Raw genomic sequence first — 19752 nt, forward strand, 5'->3', positions numbered from 1 at the left:
TTTACCAAATGTTGACCCTGGATATGATATTCCGTAAAGATCAATCAAATCACATACCTGAGGCTTTTTTGCAAATTTGGTGTTGGGGGATAACCCACGCATTTCATTACGATAAGCATAAAGTAGCACATCTCAAATTGTCTCAAACCAACCAAGCACAAGGTTTCCATAGGGATCAACATATCAAAAGGAGAGAGAGCACTTTAGGAACATAGTCGACTCTTGAGTTTAGGGCCAAAATAGACACACATCTTCTTTCTCGAGCTTAACCAAATACATTGAAGAAAACAGACCATCCAGTGTAACTTTGACTTCGCACTTGACAAGAGAGCCGAGAGCAGAAACCTTCAACTTCTTTTCACTGCAAAAGAAAATATGAAGTGACTTAAACTTAAGTCTTACAAGCACTTAACTTTGCAGAGATAATGATGGAAAAAAAGTTTAACCCAATGCATACACATACCTTTTGGCATAGAATTCTAGTAGCCACCACCTCTGGGGCGGTCATATGGAGCACGACTGTGCTTCTCACCTCCTGGACCTCCACGGCTGCCACCATCCCTGCTACGTCCTCCAGAACGCTCTCCACTGCGGTCAGGTCCATAGCGACTACCTCCACCATCCCTACTACCATACCTATCATCCTTTGAGCTGTACCTATCATCCTTTGAGCTGTACCTATCCTCCTTTCCACCGTACCTATCATCTTTCGCACCATACCTATCATCCTTTGCACTGTACCTATCGTCCTTTGAGCTATACCTTCCCCCACCATCTCTACTACTTTCAGAAGGACACTCCCTGGCAAAATGTCCAGGCTTGCCACATTTAAAGCAATCTCCACCACCTCGTCCACCAGAGGGACGGCTACGATCACGGTCATATCCACGATCACGACTGCGGTCTCCATCATGATCTCTGCCTGACCCACCCTGATGTGGCTGGGCTTTATCAACAGTTATAGTTCGCCCATCTAAATCCATTCCATTCATTGCTGTAATAGCTTCATCCATAGCTTTTTTCTCATCAAAAGTGATGAACCCAAAACCACGTGAGCGACCAGAGAACTTGTCCAGAACCACCTGTGTATCAATAGATAAGGTTAATCTCTCATACTATTTATGGCACTCAGAAATCAGGTAGACATGATGAAGTTTATATTACTTAAAGGGTAAGGAAACGAACAAATTACAAAACAATCAAAGCTTCAAAGTCTTGAGCAATCAAATTACAAAACAGAAACGCCAATAACAGATTTGCAATGAGCAGGAAAATGAAGATAACTAAACACATCAGCTTCAATGTTTTAATCACAAACCCCAAAAAACAAACAAACCAAAGCTTCAATGTAACAGCAAACAGAACAGTATAGAAAACCTTGTAAAAGAGAGATAAAAAGATTTACCTTGGCCTCAACGAGGTGACCGTACTTCTCAAAAGCATCTCTGAGGCCACGATCAGATGTTGACCAGGCAAGCCCACCAATGAAGCAACGGTACTCCGGATCTTCCGACATCCTCTACAACAACCAGACAAATGTTTTTGATGTAGTAAATAAGACTGAGTCCCATAAATATTACAATAAGCGTTCAACATAATTCCCTAAACAAGAGCTAAAGATGAAACATAACACTGCAGATCCAGAAAACATACACAGCTACAAGACAATAATTCTGAACTCGTTGCCTAAACATGGTTCGCACTTACGAGATGTAGTATCCAGGAAGCTAAAACTTAATTGATATCTACTAGCTAGCATCATAACAATAAATCGTAATTGCGCGATGGTAAACCCTAGAAATTTCGAATCAGGATCGACAATAAAAAAGAAGACATGACATACAAGCAAATCGATGCTTCATAGTAAAACAAGGAAGAAGAAACTAGTAATCATACCAGAGAGTTCGAGATCTGATCGCGATTTGCGACGGAACCCTAATTTTCTGAATAGAGGAGGAGAAGGAGCAGACGAACTTTGACAAAAACACACAAAGCGAAGAAGGAAGGAAACAACGCGATATATCGCATTCGACAGCTAACGGGGGTATCTCCGTCATTTTACTTTAATAATGGGCCTAATAAATGGGCTTAGTTAGGCCCATGTAAAAGGGTTTTTAAGAGAGGGGGTTTTAGACTTTTAATCGCCGTCGTCTTCGTTTTCTTCCCTCTCAGTTCTGTCGTCAAATTAGGGTTTTGGATTTGGGGAAAGAAGAGATGTGGTTTCTCTGTGTCTTCTATCACAGACTACTAGACTTCAGAAAGCCAGAAGTAGAAGCTTTAGCTGAACTCTTCGGAGAAGAGATTGCAGAGAATGAGTCACTCCAATGGCGATTACCTGAACATCACCATAACGATACTCCATTCCACTTTGTTCAGCTTTCATCTGAAGAAATCGCTCGTAACATCGCTAAGAGAAGCATATTGGTGAAAGGAATGTATGAGCTTTGGGGTGAAGGAACTTGCTATGAAGAGCTTAAAGAATCGATTCTTAGCTACCCTGATTCTCGAAAGCTTCAGTTTCTGACTTCTGATTCAACCTTTAGGATCTCTGTTGAAACTTTTGGAAAGGCTCTAACTTTTGAAGAGCAGAAGGATCGAATCCAGTCACTTACTTATATCCCATTTGAGGTCTGATTCCACTTTCTTGTTTCAGTCTCTTTTGGTTGTCTATCTTTTTATAGGTATATGATTTTTTTTGGTTATTTGATATTGTTGTTAGGGTCGAGTTAACTTGAAGAATCCAGATCACAACTTTTTTCTAATGGAGATGATTGAATCTGAAGAGAACAATGGACTTCAACCTATTCTACAGAGAAGGATCTTTTTTGGGAGGGAGGTTGGTTTTGCTGATAGGAAGCTTTTACCAACATTTCAGTTGAAATCTCGTACTTACCTTGGCCCAACTGCTATGGATGCTGAGATGGCTTTCTTAATGGCTAATCAAGCGAAAGCTACATCGGGGAAACTTGTGTATGATCCTTTCGTTGGTACTGGGAGCATTCTTGTCTCTGCTGCACAGTTTGGCGCAATGACTATGGTTTGCAACTAACTATTCACCTCAGTTTCTTGATCCCGTTTTTGTGGTTTCAAACTTACAAAAGAGTTGTTGTATTAGGGTGCAGATATTGATATCAGAGTAGTGCGTGATGGACGTGGTCCAGACTGTAATGTTTGGAGCAATTTCAAACAGGTTAGTTGTGTAACTTCTTCTTGTATGTTTCTTCTTCAAACAGGTCATTTTGATATCTCGGGTTCTTATACTGTTGTTGGTTATGTAGTATGGATTACCTATGCCAGTTGCTCTACTTAGAATGGATAACAATCTTCCTCCTTGGCGGTCCGGGCTAAAAGAGGTAATGCTATCTCTCTCTCTCTTGGTTCTTTTATTATTATCTCTCGCATATTGAGTTGAGATCACTGAGTTTATAGTTGTATGTATTCATCAATCTAGATCTTCGATGCAATTATCTGTGATCCACCTTACGGGGTTCGAGCTGGTGGACGTAAATCTGGTGGCCGGAAAATCCTAAGAGGAACAGTGGATCCTTACACTGTCCCTGATGATAAAAGGACAGATCACATTCCATCCACTGGTGCATATAGTCTAGTTGAGTGTGTTCATGATCTGCTTCACCTTGCTGCAAGAATGCTGGTAATGAAAGGCAGGCTTGTCTTTTTCTTCCCGGTTTTGAGAGATGAGACTGGTGGAGAGGTTAAGTTCCCTGAGCACCCATGTTTCAAGCTAGTTGCGGTCTCTGAACAGATCCTGAGCTCGCGGTACAGTCGGGTTCTATTAACTATGGTGAAAGTAGAGCCTTATAGTGAAGAGATCAAAGAAGCTGCTCGTTTAATGCATTTAGAGTTTAGAGAGAATCATCTTAAGTGGTTAGAGGATGGTAATATTCATTCCTCTGTGTTTAAACCCATTGATTCTTCTCAGATTCACACTGATCCCAAAGCCTTTAAAGATCCAAAACCTAAGTATAGAGGAAAGTATGTGTAAGCACTAAGTTATCTTATTTCTGTTGTACTCTGTTGGGTTTTATCCTGAACGTTGTCTTTCTTGTTGTTGTTCCAATACAAATAAAGTTATTGGCAAATGAATGTGTTAACAAATTACAAAGGAAGGAGATACGAAAGCAGGATTAACTACAAAAAATATAAAAATAAGATTCGAGAGAGTCTTAAAATATAACAGAAGAGACATATTCTCTTGACACACACGCCTTCGCTGAGCAGAAGACCAAAAAAAAAACAACGACGCTCCGATTCCGAAGATGAACCAACAAAAAAGAACAAAGATTAGGGTTTTTATAAATATTTATTAATGAAATTAACGCTTCTCTAAGTCTTCTTCAAAATCTGGGAACTGTGTAGTAGTAGTTAAACATATCCCACATTTGGTTGTTCTTCGTTTTCTTCTTACCAACCTTCCCTAGAGGACGACCTGTCGAAACCCGAGACTTCAGAAATTAATACGAGCCTAAATGCATCCAAATTAGAGAAAATGAGTTTTTTCAATTGTAATGGACTAACTAACCTGTTGCTGAAGAAACCGGGCTCTTTGCTTCCTTGGAAGTTTCTGCGCTGATCATCGACGGGTCTAACCCAGGCATCAACGGCACCACGTGATCTGGGTCTCTCAGTGGATTCAAAACTCTTAGTTTCATCAATTGATCCAGCCCGGGAATGTGATCTTTCTGAATATGTTCCTGTTCTACCTGCACCAGACCCGGGCCTCTCAATTGGTTTCTGTCTGAACCTGACTTTGTCGTCCAACTCACGGGTTAGTATTTCAAGATCTTTCTCTTTCCCGCGTAATATTTCCGGTAAATCATTTTGATTATTATTACTGCCGGGTTCTTTTTCAGAATCCTTGATCTCTGGAGCAATGGATTCCTTCTCGAGTTTTTTCCTTAGCTCTTCAATCTCTTCCTTCAACATCTTCTCTTCATCTGTTTCAGGCCTGGAAAAGTTGTTTTTTCACAACACAGGGATCAGTATCCGACTGTCATAAAGTTAAAAAAAGAAGCATCACAGGCAAGTTCAATCTCGAAGTCTAGATGGGGACTATATCATGCACAAACCATACCCAAGAGAAACAAGCAGAAGCTATATCTAACAGGCTCTGAAACTCAACCAATGCACTGATAGGCAGAATAAACATGAAGACTCTCTAACTAAATACAAATCCCATCAAAACACAGCCATTAGGGATGTGGAATCTATAAAGCATACATGCCAAACTATTTTAGGTTCTCAGTTCCAAACGTTTTCATCTCCGAAATTCATCCAACTACATAAATATATATCAAGCAGTTAAATATTACTTTAAATCAACATGCAGCAAAATGAGAATATTAACAGATTCAATACTCAGATAAGTACAGCAACATAGAATTGAAATAGATCCACAATCCTCAGTGAAAATAAAAAGAATCCAAATGAATAATGGACCTGCCAACTCTGCGATGCTCAAGTTCCATATCCATTTTACGCCAATCCTTCCCTTGTTCCTCCAACAACACTTCTCGAGGCTTAGCATCACCAAAAGGATTGACCTTTGGTCTCGGTTTCACCACATTATTCAACCCTGAACTCTCAGACCTGTTAGACTGAGCACTAGAAGGCCTGCTCGAATGGGCGCTCGTAGGCCTACTCGTTTGAGAACTTCCTTTCTTAGCCTCAATATCAGAGTCAATCTTCTTCCAGTCCAAACCTTTCTCGGCCAAAATCTCTTCCCTCGGTCTAGCAGCGCCAAACGGGTTAGGCTTACTCGTCTTCTCAACAACAGGTGGAGTCTCACTCGCTCCTGAGTCAACAACAACCTTTCGTGGTTCCAGAGCCAAACGACGACGTTCCTCCTGAACACCACCTCCGACTACTTCTCCTCTGGACCAACGGTCAGATTCACGGCCTGAATCACCAAAACTCGACCCAAATGTAGATGATCTAACCGGTGCTGCTTGCTTTTTCCCTGCACCCCAATTATCAACACCATCAGCTCTTCCAGATAACCCACCATCTCCTCCGCCGCCTCCGAAACCACCACCGTAACGACCTTGTCGTCCTTGATCAAAAGAAGGAAGCGGTTTCTTGGCTTTCCCCCAATCATCAACCTCATCAGCCCTAGAAGGTTGAGGAAAATCCGAAACCCTAGACTGATTCCCTCTCCTATCATCATCAAATCCACCACCGTAAGGTCTCCTTCCACCACCACCCCAAGAGCCATCAGAATCATCACGATCTCTCCCCATTCTCCCAGAACCTCCACCACTAGAACGACCACCACCATAAGAAGAGAACCCACCACCTAAACGACCAGGTTGCATTTCATCTTCAGAGCGTTGCCTCGGACCAGTGGGTAATTGAAGAATCTCTTGGTGAGTCAATCCAACAGAGTTCCTACCTCCAGGTGCTGTGTAACCACCAAACTCAGATAAACTCATTTTCTTCATCTTCCTAGACTTAGCATTAGTCGCAGTCGCCGCAGCAGCTTCTCTCAGGCTAGGAAAACTCTGTGTATCCGCCGTTGCAGAAGCAGCTTCCGCCGCTTGTTCTTCATCGGCGCGCTCTGCTTCATCAGCCCAAGCCCCAATTCCAATCCCACCCCAAGGTTTCGACATCAAATTATGAAATCAGAATCTGATAAAAATTCACACTCAGATCTGAATCGGAAAAACAGCGAAATTAAAATCGGAAAAAGTAACAGATCTAGGGTTCCGATGAGAGCTTGAAACCGTCAGAGAAAATTTTATTATTCCTTTTGCGTGAAGATTGAAAAAAAAAACAAATTTGGGATTTATTCTCTCTGTTTGAAGCTTTTATTTTTATTAATTTTAATGTGTTGCATGCTTCTCAACGAAGGAGAGATGGGTGGAGAATTAACTCGCCACGCGTAAGAGGAGCAAGTGAGTTACACGAACCAGTCAGTACAGAGAGCTGAGAGGACTTTTAATGTGTTAGTTAGCACACGCGATGTATAAGAAACTTACGGTTGACTTTAATGAAATGATCGGTCATAAATCTATCATTTAAATGGTTATCAACAAATGGCGAAAAACTAAACAAAAAAAAATTGTGGTCAACAAATAAAAAATTTGATATCAATAATTCCTTGAAAGCTAAGGTTTGGAGCCTGCAAACAGTGCCTAAAATTAAAACATTCCTTTGGCGCATGTTGTCAGGCGCTTTGGCTGTTGCACAGCGATTAGCATCTAGAGGCTTAGCTGTGGATACTAAGTGTGTGGTGTGTGGTCATACTGAGGAGACAATTTGCCATATGTTATTTACATGCTCAGTGGCACGTCAAGCTTTAGCCTATCCAATATTCCTATGCCCTTAGGTGGTTTCAGTGAAACGGATTTGATGCACAATTGGGAGATAGTTGTTGGTTTAATGCAGGATTTCAGAATTCCAGAGGAGACTCGTCGAACCATTCCATGGTTGTTGTGGGAAATCTGGAGATATGGTGAACGGAGCCTTCACCAATTCCTCGCACTGGTTTGCTGCTCAAGCTTTAGATGGTGAGTTAGCTCGTCAATGGGAAGTTAAGAAACCAATGATAGAGGAGAGGTGGAAAAGACCTGAAGTTGGACTTGTTAAGTGCAATGTGGTGTCATCTTGGCGCGGTAATTCCACACCTATTGGGGGAGCGTGGATTGCAAGAGATTATCAGGGACAGGTTCTCTTTCATGCACGAGCTGCATTGCCTGGGACTGAGACTGAGATTCTGGCTTGTTTACGTTGTCTATTTTGGGCATTGGAGGCTTTACAGACTTTGCGTTTTACTCGGGTTGAAGTGGTGATAGACAATGCCGCAGCGGTGGCTGCAATAAATAATCGGTATGATTGGCCTCGATATGATTCGGTGTTGGCTGATATCCGTGAGCTCTTATCAGGTCTTGAGTTTTGGGAGTGTCATCATGTAGCTAAATCGGCGAATAAGGTTGCAAGTGCAATCGCTAAAAGTGTAACGCGAGAGGGCAGGCTCCAATCATACTTATCGTTGCATGGTCCCTCATGGTTGCAGGATCACGTTCGAGTAGATGGTGCGGATGATCGTTGATGGTGGTTTCGGTCTAGATTTTGGTTTTATTACTACCTGTTTCACTTGGAGGGTCGATTGACCTCAGTATCAAGTGGGGGTAGTGTTTCTTTGCTTTTTGTTTCTGTTTCTTGTTCCCTTGTATGAACACTCTTCTTTTAATTATATCAGATGACAAAAAAAAAAAAAAAAACTAGAGTTATGTGTAATTTCTTATACACTAATATTTTAAATAACTTTTAGATATGTTGGTTTGTATATTAATGTATTGAATGTTTTATTTATTTTCTTTCTTTTTCTGTTTTGTTAATAAGCTAAGTCTGGAATTATTGATATCAAATTTTCAACGTATTATGTTTCTCATTCTACATATTTAAAATTATTATGAGATTTTTTTTTTAAATATATAGAAAAGTCAAACATCATGGGGTTTTTTAAATATTGTATTAACTGATGTGGTAGTTATACTTATACATATGAAAATAAACATCATTGTTATAATTATCAACGGATGACTTTTTTTTCTAATTCAAAATTTTTAGATATAATATAATGTACAAATATTTTGATAACTCAACTCAAGTAATCCTAAAAGTTTCTTATGTTGAAAGACTTATCTCTTGGGCCGGGGAAATCGGAAGGATGTTAAATTTTAATTATATATTATATTTTGATAACTCAACTCAATGTATATTATTTTTTGTATATTGATTTTCTTATTTGTTTTTGATTTACTTGAGATTGTGAGATAAATTAATTTGCTTCTCAATATCTATTAAAGATTAAGAGATTGTATAAGCAAATGAAATACTAGTAAATTGTTTGAAACATATCTTTTCGAGACTAGAGTCCCAAAACGAACAAAACAAACGAAATCGAAACAATAAGACACAAAAATGAAATATCAAATCATTAATACAACTCGAGGCCAAGCTTTAGAGAACACAGGTTTTCAAACACTCGAGAAGGAACTCTTCCAACATCTAAGAAAATTCTCTTAGAACAATTAAAAATATTAAAACTGACAAACGGTTTGTACACGATGTTTGATTCAAACGTTAGCAAGGAGATAAACGATAAAACGAATGAATCCTCACAAAATGGGAAACGAGTCAAACATTGAAATGAAAAGGTTACATATCAAAAGACCATAAACGGACAGACAGATAATTAAGGTTGACAAAAACAAAACGTGTAGATCATTGCTTTCACCCGACACCAATCATCATCCCTGTCTTCTCCTCCTTCCGAGGTTCTCAGTCTGAATCTGAATCTGGTGCTAATTATTCTTCTGCATAGTTTGGCTCCGTTAGTGGAGGATGGACTGACTTGAGCAGTTTTAAATCATTAACATCAAGATCCTCTACGTGGTTTACAAAGGTAAAAGCGGTACATCTATACTTAACCGCTTCACGAAAACCTTTGATTTCAACACGTTTGAGAGTGTTCCTTTCCAGATTAAAGTAGAAAACATAAAACAGTTGTTTAGGTTTATACTTATGAACTGAAATCACAATTTCACCCCAAGTGGTTGCTCCAGCGATGCGAACGTTGTGAGAACTGAAGTTTACTCTTCTATCTCCGGAGAGTTATTGGGCGGGGGTGATTACCACCGTTCTAGTTTCGAGCTAAATAACAAAATAAATATTGCAATTGCGAAATGAGAGTAATGTGTTATTGCCAAGTAAAAGTTTTTCGACCCCCTTTACAATCATCCCTCTATTCGTACATATACTCCCTACTAACATTTATTTTTCATCATTAAATCCCGCACATTTCGCGTTATTTAATACAATTGATTAGGGGAATCTTTGACTATCTACCGAGCTCCGAAGTGGCTTGTGTCTCTCTTCACCTCGCGCCATTCTTCTCGTTTGATGTTTAATGGGCCATTTCGCCTATAACCCCGGCCCACGTTCCTTCGAGGACTGGGCTGTACCCCAACTCCCGAAGTGAACGATCGCGGTACCAACAGTTGCCCCCTAAGTCTCTCGAGCTGATTAGTTCGGGGGACTTTTAATCTTCGACCGATTATTTCGAGAAACTGAATATCTCCCGTATCCCACGATTTGATTGAGGTAATGATGGGTTTTACTTCCCGAGTGAGCCTTGGAGGCCCACTTTTCTATCTCAACACGCTATAAGAGAGTGGGAATCGAGCCGTGCCCTTTCATATTCTCGGTTAATCATTGCTTTTCGGCTTATAAAGGTAGCCTTCTCCCTTCTCTTCTTCATTAATTCCTGGACTGTTTAGCATCTTTTATTTTTTGCTCTCGTTTTCTGCTTTCGTGATTACTGTTCACCAGAAACACTACTATCTCCTCCACCGATCTCCTACACCGATTTCCTTCGAGAACCATGTCCCCTCCAAAATCTACTCCGAAAAAGACCGTCAAACCTCTTATTCCGGGAGTTTTTGGCCCCCACCCACCGTCTATTCTTACCGAGAATGATGCAGCGGAAATCAGAGGGTCCTGTGGGATTCCCTCAGATATAGAGATTCGATTCCCGGAGGCTCATGAGTCCCCAGAAAACGGGTTACTGCTGCGCGTTCGAAAGCTTCTTTTTCGCTTGCGGACTATCCTTTCCTCTTCCCGAACTCATCGTTCGGATGATGTTTGAGCTCGGGATCGCCCTACCCCTGATGTGTCCGAATTTTGTTCGGACCGTCCTATGTCTCCAAACCTTGGCGGAGGAGCATATGTACAAACTATCTCTTACCGAATTCCTCCACATCTACACTGTGAAGACTGGTCGTACTAAGGGCACCCTTTACGTGAGCCCGCTTTCCGGTGTGAAGGTCTTTTACAACCTCCCTGAGAAGGATGAGAAATGGCGGAAATCATTTTTCTTCTTCTCGGTCAACGAGCTGACCTTTGGTCACCTCGTGGGTTTGCACATGTCGAAGTGGGCCTCGAAAATTGGTAGCCAGAACGCCTTACACGGCATTACACACCCTTACGCTCGTTATTGATTACATATATTTTTTTTAATCCTCCATTTTTTTTCTACAGCTCACTTCGAGCGTGGTCAGCTTGCTCCAGTCTTTGCGAAATACTTCACCAAATTCTGCAGCGGGCAGATTGCTTGGGACTCTTTTTCGTGCGAGCGAAACAGGGAGTTCAAAGTGCGGCTTAGAAAATTCTCTTACATCGCTTCTTCCCCACCCTGCATCGACACCTCTTCGATGGGTTACCGAGAAGAATGGGCCCTTAAGAAGGAGCTCGAGATCGCCGAAAAGGAGGCAAAGAGGCAAATGTACACTGCCCTAGCCGAGGGAAAGGCTCGAATCTCGGGTAAGAGTGTTGAATCCTCGATTTCAAAACCGACAGAGGTTCATGTTTCGACCTCGGGGCCTACTGATGTTTCCACTTCGAATCCTACTGCTGCTCCTGTTTCGGAACCATCAAGGACCCTGATGATTATCATCCCGCACTTCCCTAATGACCCTATGAGGGGTGAGGTTCCTGCTCCGGCTGCTGGTAGCGATTACCAGTGAACTGAAAGTGATATGCAGCGAACCGAGCCGTCAAGGAAGAGGAAGGAGTTAGAGTCTTCTTCTTCTCTTCGTGAGAAAACCCGGGTTCGAACTTCTTCCTCGGGAGATGGGCGGAGCCGGTCCGAGCCTCGGGACCGAGTCCCCATCTCCGAAAAGAAGTCCAGGGAGTCCAAGCATGCCAAAGAGTCGGGGGGTACTTCTGGTCGAATCCTCCTGAAGAAACATCGCCACTCTCCCCGCGGTAAGTAGTAATACTTACGCGATTATTCAATTTCTTTTTGACTGGGAGTAACCCATTTTACTTGGTTCAGCTCCTAACGCATCCCCAGCTGACTTGATGAGGAGCTACGTACGTTCCGAAATCCGCATCCCGGCGTTCTCCGACATGTCCGAGACCAACCGCTGTAATTTCTTCCGATTTGCGGACAAAGTCGGCGAGTTCGGTAAAAGGAGGCTTTTTTACCATTATGTTGATCTTTGTCTCCTTACTAATATTTCAGTTTTTTGCAGATGATGATCGAATTCAACTCCACTGTGGCGTCCTACGAGGAACAACTGTTTGCCTCCCTTTCGATATCCGAAGTGGCTAAGCTTCAGCGCAAGGTGGCCGATCTTGAAGGTCAACTAGCGGAATATGCTTGGTTAGAAGCTGAGAACGCGAGAGCTGTGGAGAAGGCCGAGCAGATTCGGGTTCTTCATCGGCGCGCTCTGCTTCATCAGCCCAAGCTCCAATTCCAATCCCACCCCAAGGTTTCGACATCAAATTATAAAATCAGAATCTGATAAAATTCACACTCAGATCTGAATTGGAAAAACAGCAAAATTAAAATCGGGAATGTTGGTACCGTGAGCCGTCACTTCGGATCATGGGCTTGGGCCCTGGACAGACGTTGAGAATGGGCCTAAGACGGACAAATAAGATGGGCCAGGACGAAATGAAACCAGCCGCTCGGCTGAGATGCGGAACACCGAAGTAAAAGAATAACGGTCGGGCAAAGCATCTCGGAGTTCGGAGATGGTTCAAAAATTAAGCAATAAATCGAATTAATGAGAGCACGGGATTTGCGGAGTAAATTGATTCGACTTTAATTGTAATTAGACTATAAATAAGAGAGGGTGGGGATGTAGAAGGCCCCGAAAAAACTTTCACTTGGCAATAATACCTCACTTTCACTTCGCAAATAACTATTTACTCTTTTACTCTGCTCGGAACTAGAACGGTGATAAACAGTGAAACAACCGGACTTAATTCACTTCGGAACTCAGGTGAAAACCTTAGTTCTCACAGGGAAAAAGTAACAGATCTAGGGTTCCGATGAGAGCTTGAAACTGTGAGAGAAATTTTATTATTCCTTTTGCGTGAAGATTAAAAAAAACAAATTTGGGATTGATTCTCTCTGTTTGAAGCTTTTATTTTTTAATTTTAATGTGTTGCATGCTTCTCAACGAAGGAGAGATGGGTGGAGAATTAATTCACCACAATGCGTAAGAGTAGCACGTGAGTTACACGAACCATTCAGTAGAGAAAGCTGAGGTCTGGGCATTCGGATACCAGTTCGGGTAATTTAGATTTTCGTATTTTTGGTTTAAAGGTATAGGACCCGTTTGGGTATTTCTAGACTTCGGGTTCGGATCGGGTTCTGTTCGGGTATTTTGGGTTTGGATTATCCGAAGTTCACAAAACTCAAAATTTTAGTATCTAATTTAGTCTAAATTATTCAATAATACACAATATATTTAAAATCTAAGACTTATATATACCATTATGATTATAATTTTCAAATTTTTTATTTTTATTACCTTATATTAAATTTCTTTCAATTTCTCAACTTTTATTGAGTTAGTCATAAAATCATTGTAATGGAGTAGATAATTTTCAGCAGTTGTTCATCCAATATCTTTGGAGTAAAAAAAAACTTCATGGTTAAAGAAACTATGTCACAAAACAAATTTAGTAATTATAAGAACTATAATTATGCCAAAATGAAAGTAAAAATAATATAAAATTTGTTTAATTTGTTTAGAAGACATTTTATAGATGGTGATAAAGAGCATACTTAAACAATAAAATATTTTTGGGTGTAAGAACATATTTTTAATGGTAAAACATAGAGTAAAATTGTATGTGGTTACTTATTAGATGTTGCTTTAATGAATTTGTTGCATGTAAAATATTTTGTGAATAAGTTGTGAAACGTTTTTGAAATTTGAAAATAATAATACTTGTAATGATAAGTATTTGGCAAAAGTTTTAGTGGGATATAATTTAGCTTTAAATTATTGTAATAATTGTTATAATATATTAAAAATATATAAATATAAATAAATGTATGAAGATAAATACAAATATTCACTAACTTAAATTATTTATATATTTACTTTAGGAAATAAAATTTCTTTATATATTTTTAAAAAGTTTTTTAAGGTTTAAGATTTATTTTTGTCAACAATTTTTAAACCCGCATATTGTGCGGTCCCTTATCTAATATATTTATAATTTATAGATTTAATTATAAACAAGGAGAGATACAGAGTCAGAGATGGGATACGTTTTTGTTTTTGAGATATACGAATTATGAACCGGGCGAGAGAAACATATATTTCCGAGACTAAAGTCTCAAAAAAAAAACAAACAAATCGAAACTATAATACACGAAAATGAAACACCAAAATATTAATACATCATTAAATCGTTTCCTTTTTTTTTTTAACATCTACTTTTATTATGATGAAGTAATGTGATCCTCATGGAGGATGTTTACAATGCAAGGAGGAACATAAAAATATGGTACATAAGATATTGTATCATGGAGATGTTGTTTCACTAATGTATCTGCAGCTTTGTTGTTGTTTCGACTCGTCCATATGCATTCGACATTGTCAAATTTGTTCTTCCAGTGTTTCGCCAGTCTTATCCAATTGTGTGCTGAAAAGTTGTTCGTATTACCTTGGAGTAATTTTGTTACTTCTTGGTTATCACCTTCAAAGATAACATTCCTGTATCCATTGATCCACATATGCCGCATTGCCATTGTTAATCCTTGAAGTTCAGCCTCTAGTACTGTGTTGCATGCTATTCCTCTCCCATGTCCTGCAGTTTTGAAAGTTCCTCGATGATCTCGTGTTATTATATACTTCCTCTCCGTTTTGTGCAAATCTGCAGTCATAGTTGCATTTGACAAATCCCTCTCTTGGCCTTCTCCAGTTTGAAACAGTTGTTGTTTGCGATCTTTGTATTAATGTGTTTCCTTCTGTGTTATCTGCTTGGCAAATATCTATCCACTCTTTTGCTTCATTTACTGCAATTGTCAAATCTTCTTGCCATCTATTATATTTTCTTCTGAATACCATATGATTGCGACTCTTCCAAAGTTGCCATAATATCCAGATAGGTGTTTGTCTTTCAAAGGTTGTGAGATGCTGATTGTTGTAGCAGTCAAGTATGCTCTGAAATTTCTGATCAAATGACATGGATGGGTTACTGATGACTTGGTATATTTGTTGATTTTATCTCCAAACATCTTGTGCATGATGGCAATCAAAAAACAAATGCTCCACTGATTCTTCATACTGATTGCATCGTTTGCATCTTGTAGAGACCATCATTCCTCTATCTTCTAATTCTTTTCCGGTAGCCAAAATCCTAGATATCATCCTCCATAGGAAGTGTCTTAATTTCGGAGCAGTGTGAATTTTCCAAATGGCTGCTTTTTGTGACTGTAATCCCAAAGGTGGTTGTATGTTGTCATGATCTTGTAGGTGTGTGGCGAGCCAGTATCCTGATTTAACTGTATAAAGACCTGATTCATTGTAATGCCATCCTAAAAGATCTCCGATGTTCGTAGGGCTTAGGACTATTTTCTCAATAATTCTGATGTCGTCATCTTCTATATAAGCTCGTAGAAGATCCCTGTTCCATCCCATTTGGCGTTCCATCATTAGTTCACTAACCATCTTTAGTTCTGTATTCACACCAATTAGTCTTCGCGGTGGTCTTGGAGGGTCAACTGGTAACCATGGGTCAACCCATATGTTGGTATTCTGTCCATTTCCTATCAAGAATCTCATTCCTTTTTTGAGTAGATCTCGCCCTTCTTGTAAGGATTTCCAAATAAATGAAGGTTTGTAGCCTGGGCCTGCTGTGAAAATATTTGAATCTGGATAGTATCTCCCTTTTAAAACTCTTGCAAGTAGACTGTTTGGTGATTGTAGTATTCTCCATATTTGTTTACCAAGAAGAGCTAAGTTGAAGTTCTCTGTCTCTGAATCCTAATTCCCCTTCATGCTTTAATCGACTAAGTATTTTCCAGGACATCCAGTGCATCGATCTTTCACCATTGCTTTTACTCCACCAAAATTTTGCCAATACGTTTGTAATCTCATCACATATTCCTTTTGGTAGCTTGAAACAGTTCATGGTATACACCAAAGAGCCATTACCACCGTTTTTAGAAGAATTTCTTTCCCAACTGTTGTTAAATGTCTGTAAGACCATCTTTGTGTTCCTTCTTTTACTTTGTCAACCACAAAACTGAATACGGCTTCCTTTTTTATTATTATTATTATCTTTACGACATGATAAACCGACGATTATTAACATAAGTTTTAAGGTTTACACATTTGTTTATACGAAACTTTTTATTTCTGCAAATAGAGTTCTTCTTCCTCCGCACTAGACAAAATCTATCAAAATCGAAATCGTAGAACTCAAATTAGTCATGGGGGATTTTGTTTTCTGCTAGCTGCTTCAATTGTTTTGAGAATCGTTCATCTCTTCAATTGATTCCAGTTTTTGCGATTTGATTTTTCCTTCTCCAGTCGTCTCCAATATCTCAGGAAGGTTTGTAAACCCTAAATTTATTCGTATTTGTTTTTTGTTTTTTTTTCTATGATTACTACTTGATTCTAAGTTTTCAAAATATATTCGTATTTGTTGTATTCGTTGAAGGATGTAGTAATGAAGAATGTGGATACGTGATGTATTTTGATGTGAATGTGGCCGAAACTCAAATTTCAGAGAGAAATTGAAGGTAATTCTTGTTTGACATCGAGTCTGGTTTCACTCATGTGTAGGTACACATATTTCATTCGATTCTTTAAAAACTCCATTTGGTATCTCTAGAGCTGTGTAATCCTTAGGTAGGCATGTTGTGGTGGGTAAAAAACCCAGCCCGGCCCGAACCCGAAAAAAGCCCACCCAGAAAAAGCCCAATCTCATAAAACCTGAATGGGTATTAGGTCTTGTGGGTAAACCCGAACGGGTTTTTAGTTTTGTGGGTAAACCCACAGGTACCCGATTTTTTTTTGTCTTATATGATGTATTTTGCATTTTGCATTATGAATTTTTGTGTCATTAGCTTTTTGGTACCAAATATGATTTATATTATGTATTTTGTTTATTTTATTATATCTATGACAATTTTCAAAAATTTATAATTTTATATCATATAGATAAAATATACCAAATATATTTAAGAGTTTTGTTAACCTAGATAAATATAAAAACCAAAATCAAAGTCACAAAACAATAACAACAAAAAAAATTTCTCATTCTTCCTCCTATGGTTCTTCCAAAACCTGATCAGAATCTAAACAACAACAAAACAATGAAATTTCAGTCAAAATTTCATAATTACATCTTTATTCTTAAGTAACAATCTTAATTTTTTTTACCTTGGTCTCATACTCCTGAGCTACTAGTCACATATGTGGTACCTTCAACCTCATCATCAAAGTTGTCTTTAATGTCACTTGTAATTAAAAAATATAAATTCTTACCTTCAACCTCATCATCAAAGTTGTCAACCAAGCAAGGGAAGTTACTTATGAATTGAAAAAATATGGATTCTTACCTTCTAACTCAGCATAACCATGTAACCAGTTTCTAGTACATAACAAGGCTTGAACATTTCTTGGAAGAAGACGGTTCCGGTAAGGAGTCAGTACCCGACCTCCAATGCTAAACGATGACTCTGCTGCTACTGTGGTGATTGGAATACTGAGCACATCACAAGCTAGAGAAGCCAAATCACCATAGCGTTGCCCAAATCAATGCAAGTATCTTGTGATGCAAATCAATCACAAGATAGTTCACTTGTTCGAATCCAGTTCAGTTAACAGTACAAAAGAAAAAGCTGAAAAATCTTAGCTTTGCAGCATCAACAACAACAACAACAATTAACCAATTTCGAAACTCTTAAACCTCAAAACATAACTGAGACTTCAGAGGAAACTCTTAGAATCAATGATGCCTCTTCACTAAACTTATAGGCAAACTAAGAAGCTTTAACAACTACACCAACTTTGGACAGTAACATTAACAGTCTACAACAGGAGTAATACAGACAAATCAAATGATTCAGCCAAAAAAAAACAAAACCAAAAAACTCAGAAATGATTAGAATGGTACCAAATTCAAAATTGTGTAAGCGTTAACAAACAAAATGTAGGCAGCACCGAGACGACAATGAAGGAAACAAAAAATCTGTGATACTTAAAGAAGATTCGAAAAAAAAAAAAGTCTTTTCACTTTTGTCTCTTTTGCTCACAATGAGTATGTATTGCTGTGTTTATCAAACCAACAAGAACAACGACGAGAGTAAACAAATCAGAGGAAAGAAGGAAAAAGTTGAGATTTTTAAGAAGTGGGTCAGGAGAACTTTCATCTCATCTTTCCAACCACACTCGACCAAACTTCATTGTATCAACGAATACAAAAGACGATCAAACCCAACAAAATACGAAATCGTAATTGAACCACTAGAAACCCTAATTTCGGAGTTGGAATAGCAAAATCAGGCCGGCGTTAGAGAAGAATCAAAGGGGGAAATGCGAGCTTACCTTAGTATGGATCGGATCCATTGGATCCCTTGATCAAAGTAACAAAGACGATCTCTTTTGAAGACCTTTTTTTACAAATCGCTCTCTGGGTTTTTATTTTATTTTTAGAGGAACGTTGCGTTAACGTAATCGGACAAACTTTTTTTTAACATTAACAAATCTAATTAACTTTTTTTTTTGAAGTCTCATGGGTACCCATAACCCAATAAAATAAACCCGAATAAGACTCTCTAAAATGGGTACCTGAACCATTTAAAACCCATGAAATTTTAACATAATAATCAAATCTTTGGGTTTCTTATTTTTCATGGATCCCGGGTACCCATCGGGTTAAAACCCATTCTTTAACATCCCTATCCTTAGGCTTTAGGATTAGACAGAATTAGTCTTTTCGGTAATTAGTAGAGGACTATTACCTATATAGAGCCAATAATGTGTAATGAATACAGCTTGGTCTTTTGTTGTTTCTTTAAAGGTAATATCTTTAATGACTCCAATTCCAAGAAAAAAAAAAAGAGAGTAGAAGACTCCGAAGATGAGAAAAGGGCAGAAAAGAGTAGAAGACTCGGACGAGGAAGACTCAGACTTTTGCTGCAGCTACCCTCACTTCAACCTCCTTCCTTATCTCTTCAAGACTCTTGGTAGCTTTTTTTAATCTTGTTAGGCCTCTGGTCTGAACCAAGTTGCTCTCAATACGATCCTCAGCCACTCTCCTAATGGGAATCAACCGAAACTTCTCTTCACCTTTTTCCCAAGTTACTCATCCAAGCGGACAATGAACTATACAAGTTACTCATCCAATGGGAATCAACCGAAACTTCTCTTCACCTCTTCATCTTTTCCCAGGTTAGTCATCCAAGTGGACAAGTGAACCAATTTTTACATTTTTTGTATCAATTTTATTGGTTTATCTTAGTTTGAAAACACATCAAAATGACTAGTGACTTGATCTTTATATATGTTGTGTTTAGATGATTGATGATTAATATGGTGTAATTATTATTTTGATTATTTAATTTAGTTTTGAGTTAATTATTGTTTTAAATCTTCCCAATTGAATTTAATAAAAAATAATAAGACGTGTTCATAGTTTCACACGTTAATTTTGAAATTGACTTCGGAAAGTGACGCAAATTATTCGACGTTAAACATAGCGTCGTGTCGTTCTTTGAAGTGAAGCAAATATATTTTGCGTCGGCCAGTTTATTAACGTCGGTTTAGTAACTGATGCGAAAAACAGACTTTAAAAGCCTTTTTTTAGAGAAGCCATGTTTTCAAAAAACTCGAGAATGAGCTCATCCAACATCTAAGAAAATTCACTTCGAACAATTAACATAAAAACTTTAAATAAAATAAAATAAATTGT

The 19752-nt window shown here is 38.8% G+C and overlaps 5 protein-coding genes and 1 long non-coding RNA gene across 9 annotated transcripts; 2 read left to right on the forward strand and 4 right to left on the reverse strand.

Annotated features, from left to right (window-relative positions):
* Positions 1-82: 82 nt before the first annotated feature.
* LOC147942193 (glycine-rich RNA-binding protein RZ1A-like) lies at positions 83-2158 on the reverse strand. Its single transcript, XM_087455794.1, has 4 exons — positions 1897-2158; positions 1406-1519; positions 464-1082; positions 83-361 (listed from the first exon to the last, which is right to left on the reverse strand). Exons 2-3 carry the CDS (start codon positions 1514-1516, stop codon positions 480-482), a joined length of 714 nt encoding a protein of 237 aa, XP_087311920.1. The 5' UTR covers positions 1517-1519; positions 1897-2158; the 3' UTR covers positions 83-361; positions 464-479.
* On the forward strand, positions 2119-4100 carry LOC104710428 (uncharacterized). Its single transcript, XM_010427036.3, has 5 exons — positions 2119-2628; positions 2720-3037; positions 3116-3190; positions 3279-3353; positions 3452-4100. The coding sequence occupies exons 1-5, from the start codon at positions 2215-2217 to the stop codon at positions 4001-4003; spliced, it is 1434 nt and encodes a 477-aa protein (XP_010425338.2). The 5' UTR covers positions 2119-2214; the 3' UTR covers positions 4004-4100.
* Positions 4060-6900, reverse strand: LOC147942194 (eukaryotic translation initiation factor 4B1-like). The gene is made up of 3 exons (XM_087455791.1): positions 5458-6900; positions 4541-4966; positions 4060-4447 (listed from the first exon to the last, which is right to left on the reverse strand). The coding sequence occupies exons 1-3, from the start codon at positions 6624-6626 to the stop codon at positions 4423-4425; spliced, it is 1620 nt and encodes a 539-aa protein (XP_087311917.1). The 5' UTR covers positions 6627-6900; the 3' UTR covers positions 4060-4422.
* Positions 6901-7177: 277 nt separating this feature from the next.
* LOC147942195 (uncharacterized) lies at positions 7178-8068 on the forward strand. The gene is made up of 2 exons (XM_087455962.1): positions 7178-7284; positions 7405-8068. The coding sequence occupies exons 1-2, from the start codon at positions 7178-7180 to the stop codon at positions 8066-8068; spliced, it is 771 nt and encodes a 256-aa protein (XP_087312088.1).
* A 6201-nt stretch (positions 8069-14269) lies between these two features.
* On the reverse strand, positions 14270-14713 carry LOC147942196 (uncharacterized). Its single transcript, XM_087455963.1, has one exon. It carries the CDS (start codon positions 14711-14713, stop codon positions 14270-14272), a length of 444 nt encoding a protein of 147 aa, XP_087312089.1.
* Positions 14714-16965: 2252 nt separating this feature from the next.
* LOC104790269 (uncharacterized) lies at positions 16966-18521 on the reverse strand. Of its 4 annotated transcripts, none has more exons than XR_015560341.1 (4): positions 18387-18521; positions 17399-17607; positions 17220-17296; positions 16966-17134 (listed from the first exon to the last, which is right to left on the reverse strand). It is a non-coding gene; the product is annotated as an uncharacterized LOC104790269 (long non-coding RNA). The 4 variants fall into 4 exon arrangements; XR_015560343.1 differs by having other exon boundaries at positions 17220-17285; positions 17399-17680; XR_015560344.1 differs by having other exon boundaries at positions 17220-17285; positions 18387-18516.
* Between the last annotated feature and the right edge of the window lie 1231 nt (positions 18522-19752).

Source organism: Camelina sativa, chromosome 6, assembly GCF_030686135.1.
Source record: "Camelina sativa cultivar CO46 ecotype springtype chromosome 6, ASM3068613v1".
NCBI classification, from domain to species: domain Eukaryota; kingdom Viridiplantae; phylum Streptophyta; class Magnoliopsida; order Brassicales; family Brassicaceae; genus Camelina; species Camelina sativa.

Excerpts from the sequence above, each read along its gene's own strand:
- LOC147942194 (XM_087455791.1), bottom strand. The coding sequence starts at position 6,626 with ATGTCGAAACCTTGGGGTGGGATTGGAATTGGGGCTTGGGCTGATGAA. Across the intron at positions 4,967-5,457 it reads GAGCATCGCAGAGTTGGCAG|GCCTGAAACAGATGAAGAGA; the intron begins GTCCATTATTCA and ends CAACTTTTCCAG. Across the intron at positions 4,448-4,540 it reads CCCGGTTTCTTCAGCAACAG|GTCGTCCTCTAGGGAAGGTT; the intron begins GTTAGTTAGTCC and ends GGGTTTCGACAG.
- LOC147942195 (XM_087455962.1), top strand. The coding sequence starts at position 7,178 with ATGTTGTCAGGCGCTTTGGCTGTTGCACAGCGATTAGCATCTAGAGGC. Across the intron at positions 7,285-7,404 it reads GAGGAGACAATTTGCCATAT|GATTTCAGAATTCCAGAGGA; the intron begins GTTATTTACATG and ends GGTTTAATGCAG.
- LOC147942196 (XM_087455963.1), bottom strand. The coding sequence starts at position 14,713 with ATGACTGCAGATTTGCACAAAACGGAGAGGAAGTATATAATAACACGA.
- LOC147942193 (XM_087455794.1), bottom strand. The coding sequence starts at position 1,516 with ATGTCGGAAGATCCGGAGTACCGTTGCTTCATTGGTGGGCTTGCCTGG. Across the intron at positions 1,083-1,405 it reads GTCACCTCGTTGAGGCCAAG|GTGGTTCTGGACAAGTTCTC; the intron begins GTAAATCTTTTT and ends ATTGATACACAG.
- LOC104710428 (XM_010427036.3), top strand. The coding sequence starts at position 2,215 with ATGTGGTTTCTCTGTGTCTTCTATCACAGACTACTAGACTTCAGAAAG. Across the intron at positions 3,038-3,115 it reads AGTTTGGCGCAATGACTATG|GGTGCAGATATTGATATCAG; the intron begins GTTTGCAACTAA and ends TTGTTGTATTAG. Across the intron at positions 3,191-3,278 it reads TTTGGAGCAATTTCAAACAG|TATGGATTACCTATGCCAGT; the intron begins GTTAGTTGTGTA and ends TTGGTTATGTAG.